The sequence below is a fragment of the Anastrepha obliqua genome, chromosome 5 (assembly GCF_027943255.1).
Source record: "Anastrepha obliqua isolate idAnaObli1 chromosome 5, idAnaObli1_1.0, whole genome shotgun sequence".
Lineage (NCBI taxonomy): Eukaryota > Metazoa > Arthropoda > Insecta > Diptera > Tephritidae > Anastrepha > Anastrepha obliqua.
In genome coordinates, this window is record NC_072896.1 from 14,943,777 (window position 1) to 14,970,638 (window position 26,862).

At 36.1% G+C, this 26,862-nt stretch overlaps 1 protein-coding gene across 1 annotated transcript in view; it reads left to right on the forward strand.

The window, feature by feature from the left end:
• The window catches only part of LOC129249141 (trissin receptor), a 162,975-nt gene that overhangs the window by 113,269 nt on the left and 22,844 nt on the right, over positions 1-26,862 (forward strand). Inside the window, exons 6-7 of the mRNA XM_054888793.1 lie at positions 4,669-4,683; positions 7,255-7,562. Coding sequence (XP_054744768.1) covers positions 4,669-4,683; positions 7,255-7,562 — 323 coding nt within the window. The remainder of the gene's footprint in view (positions 1-4,668; positions 4,684-7,254; positions 7,563-26,862) is intronic.

A 26,862-nucleotide genomic window follows, 5' to 3' on the forward strand; every position in this document is an offset into this window, starting at 1 on the left:
GCAGTGGTGCTCCTGTGGGGGGTCGGAAATTTTCAAGATACTTATGGGGCATGTACTCCAATGAAAGTTGCAAGCTATGTAGGGAGGCAGATGTGCTGGCTCCAGTGGAAGTTGCAGGTTTTGTTGGCAGAAAGATGACTCCGCAAAATATGTGCTGACATCGTGCCCAGGACTGATGCATAAGCAGCACAAATACTTGGATAAACATATTTTACCAGTGGAGAAAATAAAACTCATTAATAACTCAAATATATTAAATCCATTGATGCTCAGGGCGCTATTAGGTTAAAGGAGATTGACTTCTGGGAGCAATTGCCTGTAGGTCATAGTAGCATCTTGAAGCAGATCTCCCGTCCCTTCTCTGTACTTCGCACTGATCTCTCCTCCCGCAAACTGGGTTTTGAGGGTTGTGCTAGGGCTATCTATCCCGAGCAGGCAAGATTGGAAAGAGGGGAGAGTCGGTAGGGATATAGGTTCTTCTGTTTCCTCTGTTAGCATCCAAGTTGGAATCCGGAGTGGGAGCGGGGATTTTCTCTAAATCAGCCAACATTTCGGTCTGCTGTAAACTGCCGGAAATAAGCAGCGTTTTTCAAGCAGAGGTCTTTGCGAACCTGCATGCAAAATGCTTCGGGATCGCTGTCGGGAGGGAGACGTAAATATTTTTTCCGATCGCCGTATTGTCGCCGCCGTATTGCAGCTCTCTTCTCGTAAACTCCTGTAAGGAGGAACTCAAATGTCTCGAACGTGCAGGAAACATTTCACGTTTAAGGTGATTGGAGTCCTCCGCCATTCAATTTCCAAACTCATTGCGGTGTTCAGTGGTCACTGGGTGATCGGAACTCATGCGGAGAAGCTTGGAATTCCGTACAACCTCTATTACAGAAGCTGTGGGGATCCTGCAGAAAAAGAGACTGTGGAATACTTTCTCTGCAAATGTCCGGCTCTGGCGGCTAGGCGCTTGAGAATCCTTAGCAAGCCCTTTAGGGATGACTTGAAGAAATTCTCCAGCCTAGATCCCTTTTCTCTCCTCCACTACATCAAGATCACTGGATGGCTGTAGATGGTTTTCTCTTCCCTAAATTTTTTCGCGTGTAGTGGTCCACATTATAGTATCAAAAAGGGCACGTAAGTGCTACTTGAAGTGTACCTGTGGTACTCTTGCCATATAACCAACCTACCTATTAAGGCGAATAACTTCCAAGTCGCAGTTCTAAGGGAAAACAAAAACAAAAATAAAAATAATAATAAAAATAATTGGCGCATACACTTCTGGTAGCCCGAGCTCCTCCTCCTTTTTGTGGTGTGCGCCTTGATGTTGTTCCACAAATGGAGGAAATTAAAGTTTTAAGTCATCTTCAAACGACAAATGGTTTTATATGATGAGCTTTTTGATGGCAGAAAAGGGGGTTTTCCATTGCTTGTTTGCTAGTGCTAAATACCCTCATAATAATAATGCTAATAATGGGAAACTCCCTACGTCTGTGAACTTTTGAATTTCATATTTTTTTGCAACTTGCTAGTTATGTTGCACTTGGGAAGTGTTTGAAGTGAGCCAAATGATTTCAAGGCGTAAAATTTAAATTTAGTTGCAAGTTATTGCCTATCAAGTAGTTTTTTTCAGAGACTTTTATCTCGAAATCTATTGATCCTAGAAAAAAATGCTCGGAAAGAATCATAGAGAATGAATTGCAGGTTAATAAAATATTTTTCTAAAAATGGCACAAATTGTTTTTTTTTTTAGTTTTAAAAATATTTTTTTGCCGTTTTTTGCATCCCAATTGATGAATTAAAAATTAGAATAACATATTTTTATTAAAGTTGTAGGTCTTGTTAAGAAATGCTATAAATAAAAAAAAATTGTTTTTTGATTTACTCTAGAAATTAGGTCTTGAATTTTTTGGTTCGGTCAACAAGGCTTGCCTGGTGGGACCAGCAGGCTCTTGAAACTTTGTTACAAATCACTATCGGCACGCAAGCAGCTGATTTTTAAATAATAGTTAGCTATTTTAATGTTTAAACTAAAGAGAACAATCGTTTTCTCACTGCATTTTATTATCCAATTCTGCAGCACCTAGGAGATGAAACGTGTTTGGTGTGTTTTATTTTTGAACTTGGTACTCGCAGCGGTTTTCCCAAGTTGTCGTGACCGACAGTGAGGACCATCCTTCCAAGAGCAGATAATAGGACCTCAAGGGAACTCCTAACCTCTTATTTCGCGTTAAAACCGTCTTAATTGCCCCCTGTCTAGCTAGCTCGTCAGCCCAGCAGTGTCCCGCTATGCCACTGTGACCTGGAGAGTAAATTAGCCTAATATAGAAGTATTCGGATACTGTTGAGGAAAAAGTCAGTCATTCTCCAACTCATTAACAAAGAGTTCATGGTCGCAGTTGCCGCTCGGTTGCCCTACAGCGTTGCAAAACCACCAGACTGCAGCTCAATAAGCGGAAAGGTCTACTCAGGGAGGATGCGCCATTATAACCTCGGCCAAACAATCGAGTTGTTCGAAATGATTATGTTTAAATTATTAATATTTATTAAATTATTAATATAGTGACAAGAAGGCCATGAGACCTTAGTGCTCTATGAAGCTCCATGTCTAAAGTCAAAGGTTAATTTTGGCTTGGCGAAGTTCTGTATGACTTCCTAATGGGTGATTCTTTGAGTATTCTTCCAACTCTTTACCCTAAATTTAGCCCGATGTGATCTAAAATGAGCTTTCTTTAAAAATGTAGAGTCCGTTTCGTGTAGTGTAGTCCGAATCGAAGTGAGAATATTTTGATTACTTAATAAAAAATAATTTTTACCAAATACAGTCGGTGTCTGAAAAAAGGAACCGCGATTATTCATGAAGTATATATATATATTTAAAACTTTTTTTATATGAAAGTATGACAAAACTACTAGTCGGAATCACTCAATAAGTCGTGTAGTCTCCATTGTTGTCGGGTATAGCCTGGCATCTTCTCGGCATGCTTTTCTGCTTCTCGCTGACAGCTCGTCGTGGACTGGCTTTTTGGCAAGATGCATTTTCATAATTCCCCACTCATTTTCAATAGGGTTGGCGTCTGGGGACTGAGAAAGCCAATTCATGACTGTGACGCCATTTTCTTGTTTCCATAGAAATTCCGTCTCGAAGCGCTTCGTATACTTCTCACTCATTTTTGTTTGGTTGCGTTTACGGGAAAGTTTCGAACGACACTAATCTGAGTTAGCACTGGCGTCTTAGCCCTTGCGTGGGACTATTACGCAGCAAAAAGCAGAGCGAAATATATCTTGAAGTTACAAGAAAAAAACCGGTTATTTTCTTCTGAGACAGACTGTATATACTGGTTGTTTCTATTGGTAAAAAGCTCTCTTTTTTCAATAACGACAGCATTAATGCAGTGAAATAAATGATCAACTTTCGGAGTCTCTCAACTAGCTTTGAAATATGGCAATTTCTCTCTTCATAAGCTACGTCTTTGTATACTCCCTTAACCAATCGAAATTTTCTTGCAGGCTAGACTTAGATAAATCAATGCATATTTTTAATTGCAGCAAATGGCTTGCAAATTTTCGATTCATTCAACTCATTCCATACGTGCTTGAGTGTTTCATTCGTACGTGATACTGGCAATCAAGAGCAACAGTTGCTGATGCTTTGTAGGAAAAGCAACTGGTTTCGAGGTACTGTCTATTTATTAAATATATAAACGTAAAATATGCACTGCCACTTTTTACGCAAGAAATTATGAACTTGAAGATAAATTAGTATTAAAAAAAGGTCATAGGAAAATAATTAAAAAATAATAAAAATAAAGAAAAAAACCTTGGGAAATTAGCCATTATATGTTGCCTATTTAATTAAGCAAAAAAAGTAAAAAAAATTCCATCAAAATTTCCGCTTTTTAATCGGAGTCTCTAGAGAAATTTAAGGTAGGCAATTATGTCTGGAATGGGTACAAACGCTCCGGCTCGGAAAGTATTCGATAAGGTACCAGCTGGTGGTAGCAGGGGAAGAGAAAGGCCTCCTCTGCGTTGGAAAAATCAGGTGGAGAAGTACTTGGCTTCAGTTGGTGAAAGAAAAGAAAAAAAAACTCTCCTCCTCCGCCTATCTATCTACGCCTATCTATCCTACGCCTATCGCATATCTATCTGCTCCTTTCGTATCTGTTAACGATAGTTGACTTAAGAGTCTGGTTTGTTTCTTGATTATCTGATACGACCGGCTTTACAGATACGACCGGCTTTGCCGATTCCACGCGCAATTCTGCATATTTTTTCCATAGGAGGGCTGGCTGTTAGACTTTTTTCCCTAGACATCACTTTTTTAAATAAGTAGTGTAATAAGTCATTCATTCTGTATTCGGGCGCTTGGATATAAAACTAAACTTGCATTTTGACCACTCTGTATATGCATGAAAATTTCTACCTTTTCGACTTTCATTTTTCAATATTTCTCAAACAAATTTATTTATATTTAGAAATTGCTTATATCACTTATGTATTCGGTCTCCTCTACAGGTATAACTATCGTTTCATGTCTTCACAAATGCTTATAAATTATATTATATTTTATTACATTTTTATTTAATTTTCTCAATAATTTCAATTCAATCTATTTAAACTATCATTAATTTTCTAACTTTTCTTTGTTATGTATATCTTTCTCGACTGACGGCATGACAGTACGAAGGCAGCCAGGTGGGTAACTTTATTGCGTTACTAAGAAACAGACAAGCCGATGGCCTTCAGCCGGTGCTGTTATTTTGATAGTTTTCATTTGCTTATATGACTAATATAAAATATAATTCTAATTCTAAGAAACATACCTACTAACATCATTAATTTTTAACATTTAATTTAACATTTAATATTAACATCATTAAATTTAGAAATGAGTTAATGATTTAAATGGAAAAGTCAAATATTTTTTTACTATATTTATGTAATTAATTCAGTATATCTAAATTTCAATTTGAAAAATAAAAAAATCAAAACCAAATACCAATGATTATATCGTTAATTGAATTTACAAATTCTATTTACTCGAATTTGTTTGTGGGGTCACTTTGTACGAATCTAACACTAGTTGCTTCCGTTTCATCACTTCTTTGCTCTCTAAAGAATTCCACTGCTCGCCAAGCGAAATATTTTTGCGTCAAGGCTACAATAAATTAGCGATGTTTAAACCAGTTTTTTTGGCCGCTTAACTCACAAGCAACTCTCTTGGGCTAGTGCTTCCAAGTATACATTTTTTATTATAATTCTTACAAGCTAACTTTCATACTTTCAGGCGGGATGCTTTGATAAGAAATTGTACAAAATAAAAACTTGTCTAAAAAAAATTACTGCAGTGTTGCCAAATAATATGCAACGTTAGATTCAAGTGACACTTTTTTGTTTTATTTACTGTTTTATTCACCACTCGCCAGGTGGTTGGTGAATCGAATGCAGCTACTAAAAATATAAGAAACGATATCCCAGAGACAAATTATTTACTTATCTATTTATTGATTCAATAGTAATACAATACGGGAAAATCTGTTAATTATTAGTGCTAGTCACCGCAGATTGCAATTATTAAAATTAAATTAACATATAAATATTTCAATTTACAAAGGAAACAATCCAGGTCCACATGGAAAAAAATGAGAAAAGTGCTTATGAATTAATATTAGACGACATCGATTCGTTACTTTTCCATTCGCTATGTTTGGGCTATGCTTCGCCTGCCGAAAAACTTGCATGTGCAGTTATCAAGCAAGATTCACCATTAGCGAGTAAGAGTATCCCTCATAAAACTATTTCAACTCACTATATTCAATGCTATCAAATTTTTTCTGATATTAGGTAGGTTTGTTAGACCGCATTCATGCAGGCCAACTTTCGGTGCTTTAATTTGTAACTTGTGGAGAGGAATGAGTTGCTTATGCTCGTGTTGTTGGCTTTAGACTAAAAACTAAGACAATTGCAATAAACGGAGTTGACGTGAATGAAAGAGATTTCGCAAAGTTGAACAAACAAAAGTTTCCCTGCAAGAAGGCGGTCTTAGTAATACTGTAGTAATAATTTCTGGTAACTCTTTTCGAATGCTGCATATTTAATTATACCAGTTGCTTCATTTATTCGCCACTCACTAACGCATGGCGAATCAAATACGCCTTATTATCTGTCTTATTGCTAATATATCTCTGCAATTCACGTCAAAATGTGCTCCTGTTAGTTATGGATATTAACTTTTGGCGAAGAGAATTCTTTCTTTCTGATATCACTATTTTGCATTTGGCAGCAAAAAGTTAAGTGTTCTCTACAGATTTTGAGCCAGTTAATTTGAGAGTGAGGTATTCACATATAATACTTTCGAAGAAGTCCTGATGAAAGATAATATTTTTCTTTTGGAAACTGGGTATTAGAACTCTTTCTTTCAGCTAATCTAAAGGGTTACACTAATATTCAGAACTTATTGTTCCACAAACAAAATTCCTTCCGCATCGCAAACAACTGATTCCTACATCTTCTTGGCCGATTTCTGGACAAGAACCACATTTGAGCCTCTTGCTTTGATTTGTGATCATGTTGATAGACCCAAGTCTCATCCATAGTGATGAATCGGCGCACAAAATCCACTATTTCCCCAAATGTTGCTGGGAAAGACACATTCGAATGTGTTTTTTTTTTTCATTGTGGGCAAATGCAGCACCCATTGTGTACACAGCTTTCTTTTTCAGTCACCTCATGATTTTCCAATACGATTTCCTGTATTTTTTCTACGATTTGTGGTGTAGTTGCTATTGCTGTTTGTGGATGTCCTTGAGGTGGATAATCTTGAAGGCTTGTACGACCACCCATCCAACAACCAGGATGCTATATTTCTACTGCACTAATTGATTCCGATAAGTTCTTATACACTTTCAATACTCATTCATAAATTTCCTTTGCTTTTAAACCTTGTAAAAATAAAAATTCAATCACTGCACGATACTTGACTTTTTCCATTGTAGAAAATATTGTGACACGTCAATACTTGATGGCTTGTAAACAAAAAATTGTCATATATAGATTTCCAGCACTCAAAGTATTTTTTTTTTATTTAGTAAAAAAGTGAATCAAAAACAAATGTTGATGATTCATTTAATGCTGTGCTTTGGCAAACTTCGTAAAATATAATACATTTCATAGTTCCGTTAGAATAATAGCACCTGCACCTGATGATGCATTCTAATACATATATACTTGTATGTACTTAGCTAAAGCTGCCTTTACATCTTTCAGGTTTCACTCGATTCCAACCGACCCATTGTATCGGCATGCCGCAACGGCAGCAACAACAACAATGGCAACAGCAGTGGCATCAGTGGTGGCAGCATGAATAGTAACCACAAGAGTAGTTTTATGCAACATCATCATCATTCGTCAGCGCATCCGCATCCGCACCAGCGAACGCGTGTCACCCATACGTCGCACTCATCGAATGGTGTGTTGCGCGCCAGACGCGGCGTAGTGCGCATGCTTATCATTTTCGTGCTAACCTTTGCTTTATGTAATTTGCCCTATCACGCGCGCAAAATATGGCAGTACTGGTGAGTGGCAGCTGAATATTATACCGTTATATTATATGTATATGTATGCATAATGACCGCTTCCAAAAAAAAAGGGACAAATTGTGATAAGAAGCGAGAAAATTACTAAGCGACACAATTTTGCGGTTCATTAAGTACAAATTTGGCAAAGTTTGTTTTTTTTTTTGTTTTTTGTGTGTTTGTTTGCGGGTAATGCGAAATTTATGCGCTGCACTGCGCTACTAAGTGGAATAATATTGTACTTGTGTGTGTAACATGCATTTGTTTTTTTCTTTTTTGGGTGCGCTAAAGGTATTTGCTCGCTGGTGTTGCCGTGATTATGGCTGTTGTTGTTATTAGTCATCTAGATAAAAATGCTAATACGGCCAAATTACTTGGAGTTACAGCAACAAGTTTGTATGCTTCAGTTGCAAGGTTTCGTATGATGATGAATTTTAGTGGCAGCAAGACGTGCTGTGAAATTTTGAATTTAATCAACGAAGGTAGGAAATGAAATGTTCGTTAGATGAGCGAAAACTTTTTGGTTAAGGTAATTTTTCTAGAAATATTATGAAAATTAATACTTTGCAGCTATGAGAATTTATTTTAGCGCAATGAGATTAAAAATAGTGCTAATTCAAAAATTTGGAAAAGCTTGAACTAAAAAATATGAGAGATTGAAAGCCATCGATAATTCTGAGTATTTTCGTGAGTAAAAATTGCAGGAAATTAGAAACTTTTCCAGTTTCTGTCAAGAAATTAACAAAAAAAAATTTATTTTGAATATATAGGGTGGGCCATGTAAAATTTGCTTTTTGAATCGGCTATAAAGAAAAATAATAAATTTTTTTTTCAAATTGTTTTTTATTTTGAAGATTGAACATTCTCATTTATTAACCAAAAATAATAAATATCATTCAAATAACTGTCACGACTGTCTTTACAGTAGGCCATTCGATCAACCCAATTTTTAAGCACATTTTCGATTGTTTGGGCTCCAATTTCATGAATGGCAACTTCGATTTCGTGTTTTAGCTCCCTACAAAAAATAGTCCAACGGGATAAAATCACAGCTCCGAGGCGGCCAATTGATATCGGAATTTCGGCTGATTATTCGGTTTTCAAAAACGGTAGCCAAAAGTTGGAGTGTAACTTTGGCAGTGTGGCAAGTTGCACCGTCCTGTTGAAACCAAATGACGTCCATGTCATCCTCTTCAATTTTTCGAAACAAAAACTCGTTGAGCATGTCACGGTAACGCTCGCCATTTACTGTAACCGCGGCTCCTGCTCATTTTCGAAAAAAAAAAAATGGCCCGATGATGCCTCCAGACCAAAAACCGCACCAAACAGTGACTCGTTGTGGATGCATTTGCTTCTCTACAGTAACGTGTGGATTTTCTGAGTCCCAAATCCGACAATTTTGCTTATTGACGTAGCCACCGAGGTGAAAATGAGCTTCATCAGAAAAGAAGAAGAAGACTCACCACTTTGGAAATAGGTTTTCCATGTTTCCCAATTTCGTTCAAGCGTATAGCGTCCCATTTCGTAAATGTCAAACCTTTAAGTAAATTATGAACACATTTCACATGTCATTTGCGTTACCATTCTCAAAAAAATAGGTGGTTCAAAAAGCAAACGCTATATGGCCCACCCTGTATGTATTGAATCATGATTCAATTAATAAAGGTGTGCTCACTTATGACATTAGAATCCTGACAATCCCTTACAAAAGGTCGCATTTAAAAGGATGAAAAAAAATGGAAATATTAAATAACTTTTTGTTTAAAATGGTAACAAAATAGTCCTTTTTTAAGTTAAGTAAAAAAAATACAGTATAAACGGAAATTGCCAAGTACGATATTAAGAAAAATGGTTTAACTTAATGCCAGAACTATATTTTGTGAATTAGTTTTTAAATTAAAAACTGATGGCAAATTTTCGCCAATATGGCGCTATTATGTTACCTAAGTATTATGACTTTGAATTCTTTCATAGAAGAAGCGAATTCATCATAAATTTGGTTGTTATAAACAAAGACATTAAATGCATTGATGTGAACCACTATAGACAGGACTACTTGCAAGCGACATCTGTACAAATTGAGGACTTTAGTGGTCATTTAACCCTTTCTGCCATATACTGCCCCCCTAAACATAAAAATTCTAAGACACTATACTTTGACTTTCTTAAAACTCTTGAAGGCCGTTTAATTGCAGGCGGAGATTTCAATGCAAAGAATACCTTATGGGGATCCAGAATAACAAACACGAAAGGAAAAAATCTTTACGATGCAATAATAGAAAATAAAAGTGACTTTTTAAGCTCTGGAGAACCAACTTACTGGCCAACTGATATGCGGAAGCGACCTGATTTAATTGCCTTTTATATTACGAAAGATATTAAAAGTGAGCAACTGGAAATAAATCCAAGCTTTGACCTCTCATCTGACCATTCTCCAATATTCTTAAGCTATGAAAGCAGTCCTATCCTGAACTACAAGACACATAAATTTTACAATAATTATACGAACTGGAACTATTTTCGTGAAATTATGGAGCAAAGCCTTAACATAAAAGTCCCCCTAAAGAGCGAAAAAGAAATAGACTCCGCAATCACATACTTCAATGGCAGTATAGTGTATGCAACAACAACTTCCACACCTATAATCAAGATGAGTAACAACAAATACAAATTACCCCATAAAATCTTGGAAAAAATCAGAGAAAAACGAAAACTAAGGCAACAATGGCAATCTACACGCTCACCAGATATCAAAAAAAGGCTGAATATAGCTGCAAAAGAAATTAAAGATATATTAAAAGTGGACAAGGACGAAACATTTGAAAAATATATCGCATCACTGGGAGCTACTAGAGCTACAAACTATACACTATGGAAGGCCTGCAAAAAATCGAAAACGCAGTTATGCACCAACCCCCTCTAAGGACAAGTACAAATTCTTGGGCGAAAACACCAAAAGAAAAAGCAAAAATACTCGCTGATCATTTTAAAAAAACATTTACAAATCAACATAACAACCAAGACATTGACAATTCTGAATTTCATGCCCACCTCGCAAATAACATAAATATACCAATCAAGAAAATAACTTCAAAAGAAATTCGTATAGCAATTGAGACAAAAATTGACGTAAATAAATCCCCAGGATATGACGGAATCACAGGAAGGATTCTAAAGGAGTTACCTGACAAAGCAACTCTGTACTTAAGAAATGTATTTAACTCAGCATTACGAATGAAGTATTTTCCACTGCCTTGGAAGGTTGCTGAAATCATCGCAATACCCAAACCTAATAAAGATGCCTCTGAAGCTTCTTCATACAGACCAATTAGTTTATTACCATCATTATCCAAACTTTTTGAGAAGCTTATCCTTGACCGCCTTGACCCCATACTACAGGCGCGAAACTTATTTCCCTCACACCAATTTGGATTTCGTAGAAAACACTCAACAATAGAACAGGTACATAGAGTAACAAATAAAATATTATCAGAAATTGACAAAAGAAATACATGTGTTGCTGTGTATCTTGATGTAGCGAAAGCTTTCGACAGCGTGTGGCACAAGGGTTTAACATTTAAACTTAAACAGTATCTTCCACTCGACTACTATTTGTTAATGAAAAGATTCTTTTATGTGAAATATAGAGACAAATACTCTAATATTCAACTCATGGAAGCCGGTGTACCTCAGGGCAGTGTACTAGGGCCTGTACTATATGTGCTGTACACAGCTGATATTCCCCTGCCTGCAAGTATCGACATGATAGCAACTTTTGCAGATGACACCGACCTATTGGCAACTCATAAAACCTTAAAAGCAGCAACAAACAAGTTACAATAGATTTTGAACAAAACACTAACATGGTTTAATGCTTGGGGTATACAAATCAATAGTGGCAAAACAATTCATGTAGTTTATTCCAACAAGAAAGTAAGACACAAGAATCTGACAATAAACCACTCACAAATCCCAATAGACACCAAAGCAAGATACCTTGGAATGACTATTGACTCCAAACTTCTCTGGAAATAACATATTACGATGAAAAGAAATGAGGTAAAAAACAGATTCCGACAACTATATTGGCTACTTGGCAGGCGCTCGAAACTGTCATTGCTGAACAAAATACTTATATACAAAACTGTGATTGTGCCAATCTGGGCATACAGCATAGAAATCTGGGGTACTGCAAGCAAAAGTAACATTAACATTATTCAACGACTACAACCAAAAATACTCAGAACTATAACCAATTCACCTTGGTACATCCCAAACGAAGACATTCATCGCGATCTCAACATCGAAACAGTAGCAGAAATCATCCGCAAACGCAGCACAAATCATATTGTCCGTTTAATGAACCATTCCAATAATGACATGCGACAACTCCCAACAGCAGAAAGGGTAAACTCTAGGCGGCTCAAACGACCAACCCCAACTCAGCAGATAACTAGAATAATTTAAAGCTTATGTGCATAGCTACACACTTGTAAACTCACACAAAAACTTAACCCAAATGTAATATTGATAATGATTAATGTTATAAAATCCAAGCTGCAGAAAGAATTACTTAGTGTCATACGACAGGTGTAATTAATAAAGGATGCAAAAAAAAAAAAAATAATTTGTAAGAGAATTTATTTTATTCATTTGTGCACACCAATTCAGACATTTTTCTTCAATTCATCATGCTGAGACTATGCCGAGTAGGGCTGAAAGTTTCTTAAAGGGATTTTATTAACTTTTCGTGTTATATCTTCAAAAATCTTCGATTATTTTTACTTTTTTTTAATTTGAAAAATACTGTTAAAAATTTGTTTTCAAAACAAAAAATTAATTTTTCGTTTAAAATGAAAAAAAAAAAAAAAATTTTTCGCTCAACATTTTGAGGAGAATTTATTTTTTTCATTTATGAGGAACACCCCAGCTCAAACGTTTTCCTTCATTTCATCATGCTGAGACTATGCCGAGTAGGGCTGAAAGTTTCTTAGTGGAAATTTTTGTTTTTTACTTTTCGTGTTATATCTTCAAATACAATATCTTCGATTCTTTCTAACCCCTTACAAATTTAAATCAAATATACTTTATTGGACAAAAATCGTTAAAAAAATGTTGTCAAAAAAATGGATGTTTAAATTTTCTCAAAAAATTCTTCCCATTTATGTAAAGTAAGCCATATTAGAGTTTTTCTCATTTCCTTATTAGTAGCTCTGAAAATTGAATAGTGAGATTCCATTAACTTATCGCATAACACGGAATACTTACAGGAAACCTATAAAAACTTGGGGCAAAATACCGCTCTAGCGAAGAATATGCAATATTTTCCTCTTGAACTTTGAAAACAAATTTTTTATGTTTTTAAAGTACATTTGCTTTTATAAAATTAAATTTTTGATTATATTTTTTTTTATTAAATTAAAACTTTCTTTTTAATATAGGGTTTTTCAGTAAGAGCGCTTCAACTTTTGAACTTTTTTGAATAAAACATAAACGGTTTGACTTTTTTAACTAATTTTTTTTTTATTATCGAGTTTGAACATATACATTTAAGTATGAAATTCGATTTCTTCTGCATGACCACCGCGTGCACGTTTCGTCCAATCATTGAACCCAATTTTCGACCACTCTTTTGCATAAATCGGCCGAAATTCCAGTAATTTCGCGTTCAATATTGGCTCTGAGCTCACAAATCGTCGCCGGCTTGTTACTGTAGACCAATGACTTCACATAACCCCAAAACGGGACGGCTTGTTAAATGGACCGTAAAATGGCCGTAATGCTCTTAAAGTAGCAGCAACAGAACGATTATTTTCATAAAAAATTTGCACGATTTGCAATCGTTGTTCAAGTGTGTAGTGTTCCATGATGAAATGTATACTAATGAAGTTTACAAATGACAAGCGAAAAATAAAAAATATTGCGTCGTTCGCCCTCCCTATCGGAAAAAAGTTGAAGCGCACCTATTGAATAACCCTATATTTTCTGGAATATATTTTTTCTATAAAATACATTTCTTTTATTTTTAAAGTATTTTTTTTATAAAATTTTCGTTTTATAAAATAATATCTTTTTTCTTAATTTTTTAAAGTATTTTTTTTTTAATTATAATTTGTTTCTTAATTTTTAGAGTATATTTGTTTCTAGAAGATTAAATTTTTTTGTTTATATTTATAGAAATATTTTTTTCTGTAAAATTAATAGGACTATGAATAAGTTCGTGCGGTTTTTTTTCGAAATTTGAAACTTTATTGACGTAAAATGGTTACAAATTTAATATTCAAAGTATTGTCCATCGCTTGCTACTACTTTTTCCCATCTTTCTGGCAATTCACGGATTCCCTTTGTGAAAAATTCGGTCGGTTTTGCCGCAATCCACGAATCGATCCATTTTTTGACTTCATCGTAATTACGGAAGTGCTGGTCAGCCAGGCCATGTTGCATCGATCGGAAGAGATAGTAATCGGATGGCGCAAGGTCTGGACTATACGGCGGGTGGGGTAGGACATCCCATTTGAGCGTTTCTAAGTATGTTTTGACCACTTGTGCAACATGTGGCCGAGCATTGTCATGTTGCAAAATAACTTTGTCGTGTCTATCGGCGTATTGCGGCCGTTTTTCTCGCAGTGCTCGGCTCAAACGCATCAATTGTCGTCGGTAGACATCCCCCGTAATCGTTTCATTCGGTTTCAGTAGCTCATAATACACAACACCCAGCTGGTCCCACCAGATACACAGCATAACCTTCAGGCCATGAATATTCTGCGCCGACGTCGATGTTGAAGCATGGCCAGGGTATCCATACGTTGCCCGACGTTTTGGATTGTCGTAATGGACCCACTTTTCATCGCCAGTCACAATTCGATGCAAAAAACCCTTTCTTTTGTGCCGTTGAAGCAGCTGTTCGCATGCCATAAAACGGCGTTCAACGTCTCTTGGCTTCAATTCATACGGCACCCAATGGCCTACCTTTCGGATCATTCCCATGGCTTTTAAACGTTTGGAAATGGTTGATTGATCAACTCCCAAAGTTTTTGCAACCTCTTCTTGCGTTTAAGTCGGATCTTGATCGAGCAATTCCTCCAATTCGGTATCCATGAACTTTGGCGGCGCACCCTCGCGTTCTTCGTCTTCCAAGCCAAAATCACCACTTTTAAAGCGTGCAAACCACTTCTGGCACGTTCGCTCAGCTAGAGCATGCTCACCATAAACTTCCACCAAGATACGATGACTTTCGGCTGCTTTTTTCTTCATATTAAAAAATTCCCCGCAAAAACACATTATTTGGCACGAAATTCGACATTTTCAAGTGTGGTAAAAATATTGTTGTTTACGCTTCAAATAAAAAACTTATACTGACGTTTGTGCCTTACGACAGTAGCTCTCCAATGAATGTTTGGAAATGTGGATCGATGGAATAATAATCAAATTACGCCATCTGTTGTAAAACTGCAAGGAACTTATTCATAGTCCTATTAAACTTTATTTTCTCATTTTTTAGATATGTCTGTTTATGTGAAATTAATTTTTTTTTATAATTTTCGAATAAAACCAAATTTTTGATTATATTTTTAGAGTCTATTGTTTTCTATAAAATTAAAACTTTCTTTTTTATAGTTTTTGGTTTGCATTTGTTCTATAAAACATTTTTTTTTTAATTTTTTGAAGTATTTTTTTTATAAAAATGTTTTTGTTTTAAATTTTTTAGAGTATATTTTTTTCGATAAAATTAAAATTCTTTCTTTATATTTTTAAAAATATTTTTTTTTTATAAAATTTAACTTGAGCATATATTTTTTCCATAAGATTACATTTTTTGCATGTTTTTTAAAGCATTTTTTTTTTAAATTAAAATTTTTTGTTATATATTTATTTTAAAATACTTTTTTCTATAAATTTCTATTTTTAACACACTTTTATTAGCTCGGGTTGTATGTATGTATGTATGTATGTATGTATGTATGTATGTATGTAACGGAATCCTTGAGCTTAATTTTCACTGGCACACCTATCAAGGACCGATGACAATGCAATAATTTGATGAAAGTTTTCCATTATCCTTATTAGGATTGCCAGGATTAATGTTTTCTTTTTTTACTACTGTGGGCAAAAAGTAAGGTGGTTGTGAAATGAAAAATCTTTATTTATTAATCATTAAGATACAAATAGAATAATTCAAATTTGAGGTAAAAGCGTGGGATGCATTTTGCTTCACTTTCACAACCCTCTGTTCATAGGTAGTTGCCAATAGAATGATTGTAATATTTACTATATATTTCTTAACAACTTCAGTAAGCTTCTATCTCTCCTTCTGAGCTGTGGAATATAACTAATGAATGACTGAACTCAAAGCGAATTTAAAACTAACGTTTGGGCAATGAGATAAAAAAATACTCCCTCAAGCGAAACTCAGAAATATTCTTCAATAATAAAATTCACACAACCGTACAAATGCCTTGATTTGAGAAATATTTTGTTCAATGCCACATACAATTTACCCATAAAAGAATTTTCACCCACATTCGTTGGCATCTACTTTATATCCAGTCCTTTTGCAAACCTTATAGCCTTACTATGTAAACTTCTTCCTCTTCCCTCTTCGAAAAATTCATGACGCATGGTATTACTTTTGGGAATTATACTATTAGAGAAAAATATCTTTCACATACAAAAATAATGAATATTCATTGCGGGTGTATGCAAAAATAGATAAGAGTGCAACGCTCCGTTGAGTGACTGAAAGACTATTCTCACCGAAAGGATGCAAAAGGAAAATGCGCGAGTGATGCATTTGCATTTAGTTTGGCTCGTTTATGGTTTCTTTCTTTTAAATCGCTGATGTAAGCGTAAATATGTGGGTGCGTATGCGTATATATGTGAATATTTATGCATACCCCTGAAACGAATATGACTCCCATCAATCATTTGCAATCTGTTCTTCATGCGCCAGTGGTTCGAGCATACGCGGTTGGATGGTTTAAATATGAGATTACGAGCGTGGCTCATATTTGTTGGTGTTAGTTGTCCAAGAATATATCAGCTATTGTAGTCAGAGGTTTGCGCATTTGCTATTACTTTGTTTTATTTTTATGCTTCAAGCTCAAACAACAAATTGAACTCGCGCTCTTCAATGCACAAAATCTAGTTTGTGTGCTTTCTTATACATTATTAAAAAGTGTATTTTAAAAGACGTTGGAAACTGATTTAAAGTCACGTATATAAAATGCAATAAACTCGTATGTAAATTTAGATTCTTTCAAGGATTTCTATTTTTATTTATAATCGGACTCTTAATAATTATTTGTGAACGTCTAAAAGCTGTCATATGAGAATTAAAAAAGTGTGAGGACTCGAGCACAAATTATCGCATCTCGAGGCGAGTGTAGTGGCTTAGCTCTGGAAACGCAACTGGCTTCTTCACATAGACTTCACTTTTGAAAGTCACTATATATTGAAAGTCACTATAAAGTCACTATATATGGATGCCAAACCAAAAACATGAATTAGAGTAGATGGCGACAGCAGATAGCGAGACAGAGCATGCTTTCGACTACATCGCACAGACAGTGTTTAGTAAGCTGCTACAAGAACAGAACTCTCCTGAAGATACAATCTGTCAGATCTAGAAATTGCGATAGTTACTAAGCACATGTTTCAACGCAGAGGTGCATTCGCATGGGATACCCAGTTGGAAGTTGAACTTGTAAACAAAAAGTACTAGAGTGATGGAACAATATTTCTCGTTCGCTATGTACCGCCACCGAAGTAGAAATCGGATTTCGGCGAGCCCGAAAAAACAGTTGGTACAGCGAAGAATGTTATGCTGCTGCAGAAAGAAGGTATGGTGCCTATAGAGTCACGCTGCGATCGAGTGCAACGCGAGTAATGAGGGACCGCTACCTGGGGCTAAGAAAGGAAGAGAGACGTATTATCAGCAAAACAGGGGAGGCCGAAATACGTGAGTGCGAGGTACTTGAGATGCTGGTCAATAGGAACAACGCCCAAAAATTCCTAACAGGGGCGTGAGAGCAAAGGCGGGGATCTGGTGGCTGATATCTAGAGCTTGCTTAAATTATGGAGGAAACATTTCACATAGAACCACAAAGTCGCGGGAGCCGGCTGAGCTATTCAAAAACGGTGATAAGTAGCTGTTAAGGTGCACGCTTCAGCTCCTATGGAAAATATGGTCGGATGAAAGCATGTCTGGCGATTGGAATTTAAGTATGCTTTGCCCAATTCACAAGAAGGGTGATACTGCAATCTGTGCCAATGACTACGGCATTAGCTTTATAAATATCGCATATAAGGTCCTAGCGAGCGTATTGTGTGAAAGGCTGAACTCAACCATCAACGAACTGCTTAGACATTAACAGCGTAGCTTTAGGATTGGAAATCCACCATCGACCAGATATTCACAATACGCCAAGTCTTGGAAAAGACCAAGGAGAATTGACGTACACAATCTTTTTGTCGATTTCAAAGTTGAATTCGACAGTACCAAAAGAAGTTGCCTATATGCAACGATGTCTGAGTATTCGATGCGGTACCAGCTGGTGGTAGCAGAAGAAGAGAAAGACCTTCTCTACGTTGGACAGATCAGGTGAAAAATGATTTGGTATCACTTGGTGTTTCCAATTGGCGACGGTTAGCACGAGAAAGAAACGACTTTGTTAAACTCGGCTAAAATCGCATAAACGGTTATCGCGCCAATCAAGAAGGAAAATAAAGTCTAGGTAACACTTAGTTCTAACAAGACGGCGCCACTTCCATACAGCCCGATAAACAATGGATTTACTAAGTCATGGCTTTGACGAACAATTTTTCTCTTATCTCGGGCCAGTGGATTGCCCATCGAGATCGTATGATATCACACCTTTGGACTTTTATTTGAGTTGTAAAGTCAAAATATTTTGTAGATAATTCAACTTTGATTGAGGCAATGGAAGCCAACATTACTAAAGTATATTAATTTACGAGATACCGACCGCAGTCTCAGAGCAAGCAAGTCAAAATTGGTGCTTACGGGTGCCTGAATTACAGCGCAGTTGCGGCCAACATTTGGGATTGACTTTAAGAAATAAAAGCCATGAATGCTCTGCACAAAAATAATAAAGATTGCCCAATCAGTTTGAAGTTTCGTTGTTTCATTTCAATTAAAAACCCCATACCTTTAAATTGATCACCTTTTACAAGAGTTTTTATATTGATCGATGCCATTCATTTACCATACCAAGCGATTATTTTAATATGGTAAAGAATTCATCGGCCCACAGTATTATATGCCAGAAACTTTGCGGTGCTTATTTAGGCTCCTTATAATATTCAATTTATTCTAAATTTTTCGCTCGCCTCTAGAAAATTTTTTGGCGAACTCTTCCTTGCTTTTGGTTCTTAGGGAATCCTCCTAATTAATTTTCCACTCATTAATGAGCTGATGTTGAATTTTTGGTGCAGATTTAAATGGATGATCGTTGGAAATTTCCCCTTGCTTTTGGGACCGCACGCACTGGGTTTTCGAAAGCCGCGCTGGCTTTCTTTGTAAGATGAAATTACTTTCCAAATCGAGGTTTGGAGCTTGCCGAATATATTATATATGCAATGTATTTGTTGTAACGCTTATCTTGATGTTAACTAATTATAGCAGAACGATGTTGGTTCACTAGCCAATTGAAAGCTCGACACTGGATTTGTTGAAATGTTTTTTTCGGCTTCTACTACTTTGTTTGGCCACAAAATACAGCACGCGCCAAAGGATAGTACTTCAAATTTTTTAGCAGTGCACAAATAGACAACAAATAGTCAGTATTTTTTGTCCCATATTCGGTTTTTTTTTAAAGTGAAACTTCTTAGGCCTCGATGGACGAGCGAGAATGGAGAGTAAAATTTCAAGGCCATGCAGCTTTCGGGCATTTTCGTTCCGCGAGAGAGAAAAAAGATATAACGTAGAAGAAAAGGGGAGAGAGAGCTATACCTTATATATATCTTAGATACACTTCAGGCTATTTTTCATGAGTTTTTCCTTGTGGTTGCTAATTTCTAGTGAGAAATAACACTGTCTACTTTTTGGTGCTTGTTTGTTGGTGCAGATTAGTAGGATATATATTTTTGGTGCTTACTTTTTGACGTTATATTTTCTAAGTGCCTACTGTTTGGGGTGTTTTTGGTCCCATTTTTTTGGCGGTTTTTGTTTTTTTTTTTTGGTGCCTACTTTTTGGCTTTTGCTTGTTCGTACTATAAAGTGCTATTCATTCCGCCGTCGGATTTATTGGTATTGCCTTGCGGTAATTTCTGCCGTTACTGCGGTCCTGGAATCGCTGCGTTTGTGCGGGTGGTAAAGGCTCGGAGTAGTGCGCGTTGTGGCCACGGTTTGTGTCCGACGTTTACCTACACCGGTCGACCCTTCTCCGCTTTTTGTAAATTTTGTCTATTTGTATTCTCTGCAAATGTGAATTTATTAAGATATATAATCTTTCTCTCTCTCTCCCAGTCTTTCTCTCTCGGGTCTCTCTCTCTTTCCTTGTCTGCCTTGAAATTTTCACTTCTGTTATGTGTACCACGCTACACACACTTTTTTTTTATAAAAGTAAGCTCATTGTGTAAAAACCGGACAAATTCAAGTTTATTATTTTATACAAAAATAGAAAACCCCAAATATGATCATCCCATCTTTACGTTTTTTAATGTAGAAAAATGTTTGGTATACAGTTTTATAGTTTATTAAATTTTAGTATAATGAAGTGCAACTTTGAAGTGGTTTAAAATCGCGTTAATTTTTTACAATTTTTTTCCTGAAATTCTTATCAAAAATCGTGAAATTGTGATGAAAGGTTTTTGAATTTTTATAATTTTATAATATATAAAGTTTTAGATTTGGTCTTATATGGTTTTTATTAGATAATACGCCATAATATTATACAAAAATAATGAAAAAAATAGTCAAAACATGTCCAAATGTTGAGGTGATATCATATTGTCCTGGGCTGCAGTTGCCTGTGTCAAATCAAAAGACAGCGCAAGTGATATTAAAAGAAATAAGCGAATTGGCCCACATTTTGCCAGAAAAAAGAGAAGTGAAGCCACTTCACATTGAAGAGTGAAAGGGTAACCCTGCCTTTCATCACATCTCAGAAAATAAATGCCAAATTAGACGCTTGTGCGAATAAATATACTCGTACATGACAGCCACGAATGGGTCACATTGAGATGCCAAAAACAAAAAGCGAAAAAAAAAACTTCAAATAAAAACAGCAAAAAGGCAAACAAAAGTAAATAAAACCGGTTGACAACATAATTAATGAACTGTAAATAAAGACAACTCGACTCAGTCACAGAACAAGCTGATGAAAATAACACTAACGAAAAAGGAGCACGAAAAAATATAGTAAAAAAAAAAATCAAAAGGTATATAATTCTTTCCTCACAACAAACCAACGGCGACTGTGTCGAGTGAGTAATTCACTACGCGCGGGTGGTGGCATCAAGTTGGTTGCTGTTTGTTGCACCTTCTGGTGCGGAAACGAACGAAAATTTCATTGGCGAAATGAATTTACGGCTGACTGACCGAGCGTACAAGTAAAAGTGAATGAATAAATGAATGAAAGAAATATTGCGCGACAAATGAAAAAAAATTACTCCTTTGTTTCTGCGCGAAATCTGGAGATGCAGAGAAGTGCATGACCAAAGGACGTCAGAAATGAAAATAAGGTAAAATTAGTGCTGCGAAAATTTTTAATTCGATAGAGAACAATTTCCATTGCTTATAAATATTTTCAGCCAGCCATTAGTTGCATTAACTAATTAAAATTGGCTTTAAAAGAGCAGAAAAAGGAGAACATATGAGAGAACGCTAATCAAAATAGAATATTTCCTTAAAGTTCCATCAATTTTTAATTTAACAAGAAGAGCGAATGAATGCGTTTCACTTTTCGTTTTCCCTCTTTGTAGCAACCCTGAAGCAGACGTAGATATGGCGAACACATCTGCCTGAGAAACAGTATTGTTATCAAGGAGAACGTGAACTGAAAGCGCTTCCTAGCTAAGAAGATTTCAGTTTCAAAGCTGGAGTTCATTAGAGCCCAGTATCTATAAGCGTTGATAGAAAACTCTCCCAATCATTAGAGTTCCATTCGGTCCGGCCAGGGATAACTCACCCAAACTGCAACCAGAACATTAACTGCGCTGGTTTGGGTATCAATAACTTTCCTCTTTACCAGTCACAGGCTGCTAATACGAGTGCTTTTGCCAAACTCTCACTTTAGCACTGAACGTAGAAACCTCTTGACCAACACATTAAACCGGTATGTGGCTCCAAGACCCCTATTATCCACAGACAAGTGCTGCGATGAGGCACAAAGTGAGATCTCCATTGCAACTCTCAGGTTGTCACCCACATTGCCTGTTATGAGGCAACACGTAATTTTTCTAGTCACATTTTTCACGGCTACCCAGAGTCACTATTAAGCGATCCATTCGCAATGAAAAGCTTGACAATACAGGTACTGAGTTCATAAGACACAGCAGTGCAGTAAAGGCCGACCGAAATTGATGGGCCGACGACAATCACAGGCACTTGATTCATTGACTCACAATGACGTACTACTTGACGCAGAGACAGAAGAAGACGAGCCTAGAGCATGAAGCTGGCTACAAATAAGGATCTAGATGGAGATGCATAGAATTAGTCGTTTTTAGGGATACCCTTCTGAGCCTTCCTGAAATAATGCAAAAAGTAATTCCTGGAAGGAAGTTTCGCTGTGTGTGGAAACGCATTTTGAACCCTACCTCACCCACCAAATAAACAAAAACAAAAAAGCTCATAAGACCAACGAAACATTCGGCTATATTACCATGGGATTTTAGTGGCCATTTCCACTTGCGACATAATTTAGCCCGAAGAGAGTAGTTTTAGATACAGTTAAATTCCTTAACATATCATGCACTCAGCCTACTAGGGCTGTGTGTCCAAAAAAGCAAGCATCCGAACAGTCGAAATCTTCGTTTCCACTCTGAATATTCCTTTTCAACATCATTGAGCTCAGGCTCGAGTAGCCTTAGCAGACTTGCCTTTCTAGTAGGAATACTGGCCGATGGTCCTCAACTTTTCGAAATCCTTCATCTGAAATAATGATAAGCCTTTAAGCCAGAGACGTTTAAGAACGTTACAGGTATCTCTCTCCGCTTTAGCGATGAACATAGTCCTAAAAGGTCAACATACCTCTGTTATACCAGAGAAGAGTGTAGCTCAATGAGTCACTGGCTCTGTATATAGCCCCCATATGAGTGGCAAATACATCTTAGACCCTCTGCAGGAGCGTAGAGTAGATACGGTTAGCAGGTGGCTTGTAAGCATAGAAGGCTGGAAAAACAATACTTACCCTCTCATCGTTTGATATTATAGCCGATCTCTTCTGCTTCTCAGACTCAGCTCTGTGCTTTCAGGCAATATATGTTCCCCTTTAGCTTCTATTGAAGCTTAAGACGCCAAATCAATGCTGTTTCCTCATTAAGAGTGATTCATCTCATCGGAAATGCGTTCTTAGTAGGAGTTTGACAGTCTTCTATTCTGAGGAGAGTACTGCTGGTCTAGGTTTTTAAAGACACCGGTTTCGACAGCAGAATCAAAACTAAAACATTTTTTTTCTCAAAGAGCGCTAATACTCTTTACCACGCAATAGAAATGCAGTCCTGATTCGGGTACTATCGTTCATTCTTGACTATGATTCCTGCGTTCTTGTCCAGAGTTCTGTCTTCAGGGATCCGCACACCCTACGGCTAGTCGGTTCCCCAATGCAACTCCGTAAGCCTCCTAGTCGATATCTTTTATGTTACATCTTTTAGCTCTGACCACAGATTCTGTCTCACGAATGAAGCTCTGATCTGTCTATGCTTAGAGCAAAATTTCGCTTGCAACAATTCACTTGGGCCTGAGATCTGTTACTGAAATGTAACGAAATCAATCCATTTGAGAAGCGGTTGGTAGGTAGCTATGAGAAAAAGGTCACACACGAGAAGTACAGCGCGAAAAAAGACGTACAGATTTAACAAATATTCCCAAATATTCGCTAAAGAAATAGTCTGTCTTTCACATGTGATCTAATCACACAAAGGTTTCCAGCACACCTTCAACAATATGTTGCTGGCAAATAATTTAATCCCATTTCTTATTTACCAAAGCTTCCAATAATCTTAAGTGATAACAGCCTTGAAGTCGATTTTCTCTTTCACCGCAAAGAAAATAAAAAGTTTATCTTTTTCTGCTTTTCATCAGCATTCACTTGCTTTGCTTTTCGCCAGGAGTGTCAAAAAGTTTGGATTCATTGAATTATCCTTCATGCATCAATGCATTACTTGTTTCTTTTGCTCTTCATCCGCACCTTTTTTCATGCTTTTATTTGCAGCTGATCGAATCACTGTTAGTTTTTACTTTCTTTCCTTATTTGCGCTGGGCTCGAATTTCTCATACTTTTTTTGACTCATTCACCTTTCATTGATTTTTATTATTTTAACTATTTTATTCATTCGTACGTTTATTAGTTCCTTTCACAGCTTATTTACCTTTTCTGGTTGCCTTTTGACCGTCGCTTTACCCTTTTTGTAATTGGATTTAGTCACCAAGTAATTTTCATGCAATTAAGCTTGAAGCGCACTTTTGATTCTTGTCTGCTTGTCACTGCTGCTTGACGCTTGACAGTTATGTTGTATGCTCTTGAATAATTGTCAGGCAACATTTCATTTGGTGGTGATATAAAAGAGGGGGAAAAATCGAAAAAAAAAAAATAGAAACTACCGGAACATTACGCGGGATTGTACAAATTATGTACTACTTCGAGGCTATTTTAGTCGATAGAAGATAAAAAAGAGAACTTGCGTCAAGAACAGCAGCCGATCACCAAAATTGCGTTCAAAAATATTAGATTGTTTTTGGCAAAAGTCTTTTGTTTCGGAACCGAGGAGATCTATTTTAAGCGCGATACAAAATCTTGATATGTATAATGAATGTTTTGTGTTTACGCTTGTTGCCCAGTGCACGGCACAAATCTTTTCAAAAATTTAAAACAAAAATTACAAATCTGCTATTGGACTAAGACAGATTTTTAGGGCAGTGTTCCTTAAAGTAGGGCGTAAGGTATTTCAACTTATTTTTTAATTTTTTTTTGACACTTCTTTTACTTTTTTTACATGAGTCTGAAAAATATTGTGTGCAAATTTCAAATCGATCGGAACAAAATTTATGATTATTCAAGAGCGTCGGTTGCACCAGGTCGGCTCTCTATACAAATCGAGTTAACCATTTTTTATGTTCTTTTTTTTATTTCAACTTTATTAAACTTTATTTAAACTTTATGTAAACGAAACATTCTGTCTATACCTAGAATTCATAAAACACCTTTTAGAAATATTCCAATTCATTTAAAAATGGCATTGATTTAGGTATTAAAAGTATATTTTCTGTGAAATATCCTTCCTTGTAAATAAATTTAATTTAATAGTTTTAAGGTAGCTCTTAAATAAGCTGGATCGATGTTTTCCTTAAAAAAGCATGCAATGGTGAGATGAGAGTAGAGGCCAGTTAATTTGTGTGTGATTGAAGGCGATATCGGCATTTGCTGGTTAAAGTTTTTAGTTCCTCTTTCAGTTCCTCTATCGGAAAAGTATTCTGGAGGTTACTTTGAAGCCGTGGACTGAGAACAAGCGGAAATTTAAAGGAAAAGCTTGTTGTCCATACATTTTTCGAAATATTAATCCTAAGGCTTTCCTTTTGGCAAATATATGCGTTTTCTACATTCGCCGATTATCCAAATGAACGCCTAGGTATTAATTTATTCATTGCGGGATTGAGGTAAGATTTAACTTGATTTGTGGATAAGTGGTTCTCCTGTGAACAATTATCTTCATTCACTATCAGAATTATAGCGTAGAAAGCTTCTGTGTGATCTGCTGCTGTCGTCATAATAGCAATGTCGTCAGCAAGAATATCGGTTACACCACCTTTGGTAGTTGACAGATCGTGTGTAAAAATTAGGTACAGGATTGGACCTAATATGCTGCCTTGTAAGAACACAGCTTTAAGTTTTCGGAAATTGGAGAATTCACTTCCATAATTTACATACAACAGAGGTTTGTTTAGATACGATTTGAGGAACAAGCAGGCATTTAGCGGTAATTTGTTTTTTATTTTAAAGAGTAGACCTTGATGTCACACTCGGTCGAATTTCAACCTGCTAAATGAGCTGATCAGTGCACACATCGATTAACTCCATAAAACGAGGAGTTGAGAAACGCGATGATGTAATCTACATATATTGTATTTAAATACTCCTCTGATAATATGAATTCAAATATATAATGTCGAATGCATAATTGCAGATATAGCTTTCATCTAACGGTATATAAAATTAATAAGAAAGAATAGCCAACAAACAATCGTCAGTAATGTTACAGTTTTTATGTGACTGATGGAGTTAATCGATTTGGCAACTGAAAAAAGTAGTAAAATTAAATTTAGTGTTTTCATTTTTAAGTTTTTATTACAGAAAAAGTTTATTATTATACATTTTTATCACGGCTTTTCCATAAAAATGAATGTCGGAAGTTCGGGTATAAAATAATTTTCGTAAATAATTTACAGCAGCTTTATGTTAGTGGCATTATTCTTTGGGATGATTCAGCAATATTATAAATAATGTCCTTTTCATCAGCTGTATGCGAGGATTCGTCATTTTGATTTGTTGACGAGTTCTTATATCAATCGTATTTAACAGGAAGAATGAATTTTAGCAGGTCCATCATGTCTCTCAATTTTTCCTTTGTCCAAGTTCTCCCTTTAGGATAGACCAAAGGCTGATCTATATTTTTCAAACTTTGCGGGCTACCCACTAAAGATTTTCTTATATTAATGGCTTGAAATTCTATATCTTCATTGTAGTCCCATTTGAATTGTATGGGATAGGGTTCGGACCTTTCTAACTTTATCCAGCGTATTTTAAGCCAATTTACTGGAAGCCCTGTGACGGTTACTTTTCTGTTAATCTTGGTGAGTCATTTGGATTAGATGAAACGGCGCTTTCTTTTTACATGTTTTGATTATATGGTACCAATCATCTGGTGAAAAAATGGTTTGATTTTTTTGCGCACATGACTCAATAATGGCAAAATCTGAGTTATTGGGCAAATATCTGTGTCCAGTTACCAAAAATATCAATTGATTAGGCTTTGATTTCCGTACTTTGAACAAGTTTCTATAAACTTAAGACGGTTTTATTATTTCTGTTTTCATTGGTACACGAATCCGAATATGTTA